This window comes from Salvia hispanica, chromosome 1 (genome assembly GCF_029641045.1).
Source record: "Salvia hispanica isolate PSC_SH4W2 chromosome 1, Shi_PSC_v1, whole genome shotgun sequence".
Taxonomy (NCBI): Eukaryota; Viridiplantae; Streptophyta; class Magnoliopsida; order Lamiales; family Lamiaceae; genus Salvia; species Salvia hispanica.
Genome location: NC_142692.1, coordinates 62,035,015 through 62,045,890, shown reverse-complemented (window position 1 = coordinate 62,045,890; position 10,876 = coordinate 62,035,015). Strand labels below are relative to the sequence as shown.

Sequence of the window (10,876 nt, the reverse complement as noted above, 5' to 3'; positions counted from 1 at the left end):
CATACTAATTTACATCATAATCAATACTTACAATCGGCCTACGAGGCCATGGTTCGCTTACAGTAAGTTCTACTGAAATTGGATGAGACGAGCTGCAGCAAGATGAGGACGAAGGTTAATGCTTTGGATGATCGAATCAAAGAGGTCGTATGGGAATTCGAAGATTTACTCGAATCCCATCTCTACGATCAGATTCTTCCACAGCTCGAAAGTGAAACAAGTCACTTGTCTTTCTCCGTGGATCTGCAGAGTCTGGGGCAGAGTGTTGATTGCTTTGTCGAGAGGGTGGCGGTGATGGAGGCAGATTATGACGTTGAACTGCTGAACATGCCTGAGGAAGAAGGCGAACCTGTTTCGTCAAGAATTGATTGTCATCGAATCAACTCTGAGATGGTTGGATCATCTCCATCTCAAACATTTAAACAAGTGAGGGATCATCTTCTTGAATTCCAAGATGAGTATGTGAATTGGTTATTGGTTACTGGTTTGGAAAGACAACTCTTGTTAAGAAAGTATTTGATGATACATTGATTAGAGCGCATTTTGAGCTATGAGCATGGGTCAAAGTGGGCAGAAAATGTGAATTCCATGAAATGATGCGATGCATTCTAGCTCAAGTGGATCCCAACACTCACTACCAAATGTCTGACAACAGGAAATTAGTTGGAGTCTTGGAAGAGCGGTGGAAGGATAAAAAATGTCTGATTGTGTTGGACGATGTATTGGGGATGGGACACACGACTAATGGATGACTTGCGAAAAGAGAATGTCCAAATCTTGCTTACAAGCAGGATAAGAATGGTAGAATCTGCGGTTCAAGAAGTAATCTTGTTAAATCTTGAAGATTGTAAGAAATTACTTGGCCTCCCTTGATGACGAGCAAGGAAGCTGTACGATCTCACAGCGCTGTATGCGTGTCTGCTCCCAATTCTTGCACACACACACACGTGCATTATCTCACTATGTCTGATAGGACATCCGACTCACAAGCTGAAGAACCCCACCGTGAAGACGAGAACGTCATGGATGATGGACTCCGGACCGACGAAGGGGAGCTTCGGCGCAAATCGACCAAGACAAGGGGACGATCTCGAGCAAGGCAGACCCCAGTGAAGAGAACCTGACCCCATAGATCAGTTAAAAGACCCCTACGATTTCCAGATGAGTAAACCAGATTTTAGTTCTCACCCGAAACGGAAACTGAGACAGGAAAAATGGGAGTTCTAGCCTGTTGGGGTTCCATTGGATCTTTGGCACTAGAATTTCTCTTTGTTTTTGATTGAGATAATTTGTAGTTTCTACTTTTGGAGCTGTTACAAAGATATGTTATGCAGGGAGAATATATCAAAATTTTAAATATAGATTGGAAGATGGTTCAACTTACAAATGACTCTTCATCTCTACTATTTAAAGATGGAATACTTGATAACTCTTCTAGGAAATGAAAACGCATGCTAGAGAAATAAAGACAAGTGTCATAATTAACCAACCTACTAATGACACTCCAAACAAAAAGCGTAATTAAACTTTTGTTGTACATTAACTACAATTCTCCCTCTTAATGTGCTGCTCCATGACACCAAGAAGCTCTCTGAACTTCACCTTCTTCAATGGCTTCTCGGATGAATTGATCTTTGATGTTGATGTGTCGAGTGCGGCTATGAAAAACAGGTTCTTCCTCATAGCAATTGCTGTTTTGTTAACAGCTCGGTAGCTTCTTCCTGCTTCATTCCAACATCGCCAAGAATCTTTCTCTAAGCAAATACACTTGTGATGTCGCCATAGCAGTTGCAACATATTCGGCTTCAGCGATTGATTGTGCCACACTCGCCTGTTTCTTTGAAGTCCAAGAAAACACACTTGAACCAAGAGAAATGAGTAACCCGTAGTACTCTTCATATCATCCAAACATCCGCCCCAATCGCTATCACAATAGCCTTGCAAATTAACTTGGGCACCTTTGACATACTTGATCCCAAAATTTGGTGCGCCTTAGATGTATCTAAGAGCTCTCTTTGCTGCACCAAGGTGGATTTGACCCAGACTATTGATGAATCTTGACAACATAATAAAAGCAAATATAATATCGGGTCTTGTCGCACAAAGATACAACAAACTTCCAACCATACTTCGATAGATAGAAGCATCAATCTTCTTTTCACCATCTTCTTTCTTCATTTTCTCATTCACCACCAATGGAATCAAAGTTGGGTTGCAATCACCCATACCAAACTTTTTCAGAATATTATTTGCATATTTCCTTTGGCAAATAAACACCCTATCATTTTCTTGGTATATTCCATGCCCAAGAAATGATGTAGCAGCCCCATATCACTCATTTCATATCTCTTCATCATCTCAATTTCAGCATCGGTGTGTACAAGCTCTAGAGGTTCCTTTTCTCTCCAAGCAACTCGTTTTGGAAACGGTAGTCGGTGACGTTTTCCAAGTGTGCATCCTTCACAGGACATGTTGTTGTGTTTCTTTAATCTTTGGCAGACCATGGTTTGTGTAGTAGCTTGAGACTATTGAGGTTCAAGTGGCCAATTGAGCTTTATTGCCACATTTTCAGCATACTTGAATGTGAGAGAAAAGCTGTGACTCTTCTCCATTTGAATTTTCGTCACGATTTTCTTCACTCCCTCTTTATCTAGTATAACACAAGAATTTCCTTCGAAATGGACAATGTATCCATGTTCAATAAGGTGTCCAACACTCAAGCCTCAAATCTGGTACAAGTAGCACATCACTCGTGCGCTTCATCCCTTTCTTCGTGTCGACACTTATCGTTCCTTTTCCTTCGGCTTTCACAAGAGCACCATTTCCCATCTTCACTCGAGAATTTACAGATGTATCAATGCTCACAAAGATGGACTCATCACCTGTCATGTGGTTACTACACTCTCAATGTACCACACATCTTCATCTTTTTGTTTTTTTCTTTGTGAAGCATAAAACATATATTCTTCACTCTGCTTTTCTTCCAAAAATTTTGCATGTTGCTGGTGTTGTGGTTGATTGTTGGCTTAGCAATCCTTTTGAAGATGACCAAACCGACTACATTTGTGGCATTTTGGCTTGTATGAGATACTCTGCTGAAACTTGACAACAACTATTGCTTTTTCTTTCATCTTCTTGAGGCTTTTTTTTTTTTTTTTTTTTTTGAGAATTCTTAGTATTTCAACTAGGCTCTGATGCCAAACTGTTGGATCGTTGGCACTAGAATTTGAATTTCTGTAAATGCTTCAAAAACTATAACAAGCTTCAGGTTCCAAACTGTTGGATCGTTAGGCTCTGCACGTTAACTACAGGTACCAATAAACGCTTCAAAAATTATAACAAGCAAACTAAGTCTACAGGAAAAGCGCTGAAGTGAAGAAACTCTCTAAGCCCTCTGAGGTTGAGGCTGATGGAAAATCACACATGAATGTGTATATGTATCTTCTTTTCTCATTTGCAGGACAGAATCTGTCTTGGAAGGATTCTGTTGAACCTATTTCCTTGCCTTGATAAACTCTCTTCTAATTCAACTCAACTTACTCACATTTCTCTTAGACCATAAATCAGCTCATTTGTGGCCTCAAAAAACTCCAATATTTTTTGCAGTTTCTCAGATATTCTTGAGTTAATGAGAGGCAAGCTAAGAGAAGTACCATGATGTTTTCAACTCCAAAAAGCTAGTTTCTCCTTTTGTTATCAATATGGAGTACAAAACAGGGCTATAAACTGAAGCAATAAATATCTGCAGCCATCTTCCTAGAAATGGATGTATATATACAGATAGATGGACAATATATTTTTACAGAACAAGAAGTATAGGTATTAAAGAAGATTCATTATTGTTCGGGCTATGTCTACATTTTCCCAACCAAATTACAGTTGATCCCATATCTTCATGTGATTGCACATGAATTAGAAATAAATGTAGATTTTACTTTGTATCTCAGACAAGATGGAGTATAAAATAGAGTATCATTCTGTAGATTTATGTTTATGTCAGAGGGCACAAAGCTATATAATTTATATATACTGCACAGACCACTTTTATTAAAAGAAATGCACGTATGATCTCGCCTCGATTATGTTAGAGTCTGTGCTGCATTGATAATGAGACTACTTTAATTGCTACACTACATTCTGATCATATGTTTCTTCTCCAAGAGCACAATCTCAAACCATTTATTTTATGATCTGGCATTGAGATGCATGTTTACAATTTTCTTGATGCCAAATCATATGAAATTCTAATCACGCATCATATAAGGCTATGTCTATGCATTGTTTCCCGCCATTATAACAAACACATTTTTCATGCATGAATCCAGATCCAAAGTGAAGTATATTACAGGTTGGCTAAAAAATAGTGAAGTTTGAATGCATCTCAGACAAAACAAAGGAAAAAAAAATATTATTTGGCAGATCTGTGCATCTGTAGGAGGGTACAGAGCTATATAATATGTACACAACGCGATGAATGAACGATATGCACATGTGATCTCTCTCATTCATTGCAAGGTCAACTGAATTTTAGAGATATTAATGAGACTTTAATTGTTGATCTACAGACAATATAATGGTATATTCTGATCCTTTGTTTCTTTCACAAGAGCAGAACCGGAAATAGGCCTCATGCGTTACACTAAAATATAGTTTATGATTTATATATTTTAAGGCAATCAAAGTCACCACCATCTGTCATTGACAAAATAATCAAACCCACTCACCCTACTATAAATATTACGCAGAGTACATCACAATTTTCTTCATTCAATCATCAATTCAGTTCTAACCCTTATTTTCACCAAGAACAAAAAACTATAAAAGAAAACAATGGCTCTTCATCACAGCCGCTCTCTTAGTTTCCCATCTTCATCCCATCCTGCTGTTTCACAGTTCGAAGACAACTTATCCAGATTGAGGTCATCAGAAGCTACTTGTTCATCGCTCTCATCATTCAATGGAAAAATAAATGGTCTGAGAAACTTGTATGAGAGCATTGACGATTTGCTTCTTTTGTCTCACATTCAACAGATTGTTTCTGAGGAATGTGTGGATGATTACATTAAGCTATTGGATGCTTGCAGTTCAGTTAAAGATGTCATCTCTCTTGCAAAGGAAGATTTAAGAGATCTTCTTTCTGCAATAAGGAGAAAGGATGTTCAAGGCATCAATGCTTACCTTTCTTCCAGAAAGAAGTTGAAGAAAATGATACAAAAGTGTTTGAAGAACTTGAGGCATAGCTCCTCGGCCACTTGTGATAATGGTTCCATATTGAAGGATGCAGAGTCTGTTGCCATTTCCATGCTCGAGGCTCTGTTGTCCTACGTGTTGGGAACCAATGTGCATGAAAGCAAGAGATCCTTGCTGTCAAGGCTGATGCATTCCAAGAAAGTATCCACTGACGAAAATGAGTTCAACAAGGTGGAATCATTCTTGCAACTGAACCAAGAAAACGAGCTCGTGAATCACATAAAAGAGATGGATTCAGACATTCAAGTTGTTGAAGAAGATCTCGAATCAATCTTCAGGCAGCTGATCAAAACCAGAGTTTCCCTTCTGAACATTCTCAACAATTAGACTCATTATGAGAACAACAATTTTGTAGATTAGAAAAAAAGAAACAGTACGTATGATGTATAGTTGTATTTTCCTTGATCATCAACCTAACAAAATCCTCAAATATTTCTACTACATGCTTGTCTTTTTATTTTCTTGCTTTTTCTTATCTTTACTTTCTCATGAAACCAAGATAACGAATTTCTAAATATCTGGAGAAAAATTGTAAAAAAAATCATTTAACTCCCATTTAGATTATTCTCTGCATGTGTTTAACTTGCTGTCGAGAAAAGATTAATGCAGTTTAAACAGAAGATAATTTTCAAAGAATATAATAACTCACAACAAATATGATGAATTCATGAACACTGAGGGAATTGCATTGTTTAATGTTATCATATTTCTTGAGATTCCAATTGTCTCAAGAGAGAACATTAATCATGACTTTGTATCACATGCTTTAGCCAGATAAAAATCACCAATCACATATTAGAAAATTTAAAACTGTATGATCACATTGAAGAATTGGAAATTTAATTGGATAGAGAGACAACACACCTACAGTGGCTAGTAATGTGGATCAAAATGCAGATTTGTCAATAATATACAATTATGTTAACTTTGAACATTGCGTAGACATCGCCAGTATCATTGATCATAACACGACCTCTCGTTGAGGAGATAATGTAGATTCCAACTCCCTTTCAAAGAAGGATTTAAGGGATCTTTACAAATAGTAATAATAAATAAAATATTTTAGTTAATAGTTTGTAGCCCGATTAGCCTGCAGGGCTAATCCGAAAGCCGAACGCTTATAGTTAGGGCTGTAAATTTTTAACCCGTTAAAATTTCAGCCCGATTGGCCACACCCGATTGACATCCCTTTGTATGGCCATTTCACAATTTTGGTCTAGAATATTTATTTTTTTATAGTTGAATCCCAAACAAACGAAAATGAACCAAGGCTCCTGTTCGCGGACAAAGAGAGTACTAATTATCACTTTAGGAATCTCATTTGAGTTCAACACGGGTTTTAAGAAATGTAAAAGAAAAATTGGTGAAAAAAGATAGTGGAATGTGAGTCCTACTTTTTTTATCGTACTCCCTCCGTCCCACTTAAGATGACACGTTTTCCTTTTTAGTTTGTTCCAACTAAGATGACACATTTCCTTTTTTGATAACTTTTTTTCAACAATTAATACACTCAACTACTTTTTCTCACTCCTATTAAAATATTCATCTTTATTCATCTCTTTACTTTAATACCTACACCCACCTTCTCTCTCTCCAATTAAACACTTTAACCAATAACTCCTAAAATCCCGTGCCGGCTAAGCAATGTGTCATCCTAGCCGGGACGGAGGGAGTATTAGTTTTATAATAAAATGTGAGTTGAAAAATGTTAGTGGAATGTGGAGCCTATTACCATTTATATAATATTCCAATCGGGACTTCTAAAGTGGGACACCCAAAAATGGTAAACGGGAGTCCTAAATGAGGGGAGTATTAAGAAGGGTGAAACCAAAACTCGTGTTCCAACACGAGTTTTAAAAATATTAAGTGAAATGTGAGTGAAATAGGTTAGTAAAAATGTGGAGTTTATTACTCCCTCCGTTCCATTGAAGATGACCAACTTTGCTTTTTGGTTTGTCCCAACCAAAATAACTCATTACTAAAAATGGAAACACATTTATCTCTACGTTATTTCTTTTCTCTTATTTTACTCTCTTCACTTAACACACAAAATAAAGTGACATTAAATCTCGTACAGCTCAAGAAATGGGTCATCTTCCTTGGAACGGAGATAGTACCATTTATACTCCCTCCGTCCCCAATTAGGAGTCACACTTTGACCGGGCACGAGTTTTAATAAATGTAAAGAAAAGTTAGTTGAAAAAGTTAGTGGAATGTGAGACTCATTTTTTTATATTGGTTTTATAATCAAATGTGAGTTAATTGAGTTAGTGGAATGTGGGACCTACTTACTATTTATGGTAAAAATGAAGTGTGACTCTTAATTGGGGACGGACCGAAATGGAAAAATGTAACTCTTAATCGGGAACGGGGGGAGTAATAAAAAAGGAATCGAGACTCCTATTTGCTAAAGTTTAAAATGAAAAATCAGAACTCCTATTCCCGTAGAAGTACTGATTATTATTAGCATTGAGAAAAGGAATCCCGTGCGAGTATGCGTGGGCGTACAAGACACTAAACCCACTAATAATAGGGGACAAACCACAGCCAATATAAATCTGATAAAAAAATCCCACCAATTAATCAAGAAAACTATACTCCTATTAAATATAGAAAATTAGGATAATTAGATTGTAGCAGCAATCAAGGGGATTGCAGGAAACACGGATTGGGAAAAATAGGTCATCGAGTGCATTACACGCTCATTGTAATTTCTTTTCTAAGTAATCAAATGCTCCTAATTTTGACCAACCAATTTAAATAATATCATTAACAAGTTGTTAGCTAATTAAATGTCCAATTTACCATTCCTGCCGTGCCGTCACAGCTACTCATATGTTTCTTCAATTTTCAGTTAATACTGCAAAATACGAGTAATAGATATATGGAGCTCAATAACATTTTTTTGGAAAAAAAAAATAGAAAGAATATATCATCATTTCATATCTGTTACAAGTTCTAATATTTTCATCATAAAAATTTACACGACTTTTCATTAATCTCAACCAGAAAAAAATTACAAATTAATATGAGAGGTAAAAGAAAACAATGAAATCACATGTGACTAACCAAAACTTGGTCATGCATGTGTAAGACTAATTAATGGTGCAAAGGGTTTGGGCCGGTAGGTACAAGGCGCTTCTCCACGCCATAACGTGGATCGATCTCGCTACCCCCAGGCTGCGGCCTGTGGTGGTCCGGTGGAAGTTTTTGGTGGTGGAGGAATGGCGTGAAGTCGAAGTTGCTGGCCAATGCTTTTCTGTGAGTGATGAATGATTGATGACTTAGTAAATATGATTGGAAACCATTGTTTGGGCTTTTTGGGAGGAGTTTGAAGTTGTAGAATTGATGAAACAGTAGTAAGAAGAGACCAAGTGAAAGCAATGAATAGAATAAAAGAGGGATTTTCATGATCATGAAATGAAGAAAAGTGGGATGGAGAAGGAATTTAAGGGAAATCATGGAGCAATGGAATCAGGAGAAATTTGGGAAAGATATAATTATATTAGTAAAATGAGAAAATAGGGCTGAGCCTAACTAATATATAGACTTTAGTATATATACATTTGTGTGTGTGCGTGTGTGTGTGAGAGAGAGAGAGAGAATGAGGAGGGTTGAATTAGACGGTACATGTTTGCTTCCATGTGAGGAGTTTTGACTTGTGAGCTATAGTTTATGATCTAATTTAAGGTTGAGAGGAGCAGAAGAAAACGAGAATGAGATGATGTCAATTTCCAATAAATGTTCCTTAGAATGCAAGTAACAAACAGGGGCCATTATATGGATTTCAAATCATAAATTATAACCCTATAATGTTTTATTTTGTTTAACTATTAGTTATAGGCTTAACTAAGTTGTGTATTGTTAATTCTGAGTAGAATATATATTACTTCTTCCGTTCAGGGAAAATAATCTTAACATTAGTTGAATAACACAAATTTGAATACAATATTAGTAAAAATTTTAAAAAAATAAAGAGAAAAAATGGTTGAAGCCCATGACTCTTTGCAAGTTAGGGGCTGAGTTCAAGGTCCATCTAGGCCCTTCAATGGATCCGTTTGATGATACGAGTTATGTGATTACATCATTCTCCTCTTCCTATGAATGATTTGTCCTCAAATGTCACCTGAAAAGTTAAAAGGGCTCAGATTAGAAACATTGAAGCATTTGAAAGGACCATCTCCTTTAGGTTGGACTTGGTTTTGTTAGGAAATTGTATTTTTCTAAATTTCACTCAACCCAATCTTCTGGTTGAAAGTTCACGTCCTTCATTGTCTTGTCAGCTATTCGAGCATAGTGCTTATCAACCTTCTTTCATATATTTTCTTGCAACTTGGCATGGAGATCTTGGACAAATTTGGTCATTTGGACTCCATGTACATCACAAATGATGGAAGTAGGCCAATCTGATGTGGAAGGATCCATAAGGATTTGCGGATGAAAATAATAAACAACATCAAAAGGTAAAAAATGTGTGGTAGAGTACTGGATGGTGTGACTATAAGTAAATTCAACAATGGGTATATATACATAAGTGTCACGACTTCCAATTCTTGGTTACCAAAGATCAGTCAAGGGTCTTAGAGCATCCGCAATGGTCGGCTAGCCGATTCGTCGCGCTAGCCGATCGGCTAGCCGAACCATTGCAATCGGCAAACGCGATTTCGGAGAGCGGATCGGCGTGGGCTGGCCGATCGCTCGTCGCTGGCCGAAGCGCTAGCCGATCGGCTAGCCGCCATTGTGGAGGCCCGATCGGCCAGCGATCGGCCAGCGCCGATTTTTGAATTTTTTTTTTTTTTTTTAAAAATCATATATAAACGCGATTTTCGTTTCATTTTCATTTGCACCGCTTGTTTTAACGAGTTTTCTCTCTCTCTAACTTTCTGTTCAAGAGCATCATCGAGTGATGGATCACAACAACGAGTCCAGTCCGGCGACGAGCGGCTCTCAGACTCCCACAGTACCCGTGGGATCTGGATGGGGGCAGATGGGCCCAGGATTTAACATCCCTTGGAATCAGATGATGGGGATGATGGCTGGTGCGCCGGGGGCGATGGGGGATGCCGGGCGGCGGGCAGGAGAGCGGCGGGCAGTCAGCGCCCGGGTGGGGGGGTATGCCCCAGATGCAGCAATAGATGATGCTGCAGCAGATGATGGGGATGATGTGGCAGGGGGGATGCCGGGAGGGATGCCGCACGGTATGCATCCCGGGATGCCGGGGGGGTGCAGGGGTCACCGGGAGGGGACGCGGTATATCGGCCCTCGCTTGATTTTTTGACGGCTTCGTCTCACACGTCGACCCCGGTGGAGACGCAGTTCTCTGGCGATGACCTTCTGTCATTGCATGATATGGGGATCGATCTCGGGGACGATGATACTCCCGTTCCAGCAACGCCGGCCGCGCCGAAGAAGAAGACGAGGGGGAAGGGGAAGGGCAAGGCGGTCGGCGAGTCATTGCAGCCCGCTGCCACTGGCCGGAGGAAGTGGACGGAGGATGAGTACGCCGCGGTGGCCAAGGGGTGGTTGGAGGTGTGCGACGATCCACTGGTTGCGAACAACCAGCGGGTCGTCAACATGTGGGCGAAGATCAGGGCTGCCTATAAGAGCCACTGCCCGCACAGGAAGG

At 38.9% G+C, this 10,876-nt stretch overlaps 1 protein-coding gene across 1 annotated transcript; it reads left to right on the top strand.

Annotated features, from left to right (window-relative positions):
• The first annotated feature begins 5,031 nt into the window (after positions 1 to 5,031).
• On the top strand, positions 5,032 to 5,698 carry LOC148934324 (uncharacterized). Its single transcript, XM_089067209.1, has one exon. The coding sequence runs from the start codon at positions 5,206 to 5,208 to the stop codon at positions 5,575 to 5,577; it is 372 nt and encodes a 123-aa protein (XP_088923335.1). The 5' UTR covers positions 5,032 to 5,205; the 3' UTR covers positions 5,578 to 5,698.
• The last annotated feature ends 5,178 nt before the right edge of the window (positions 5,699 to 10,876 follow it).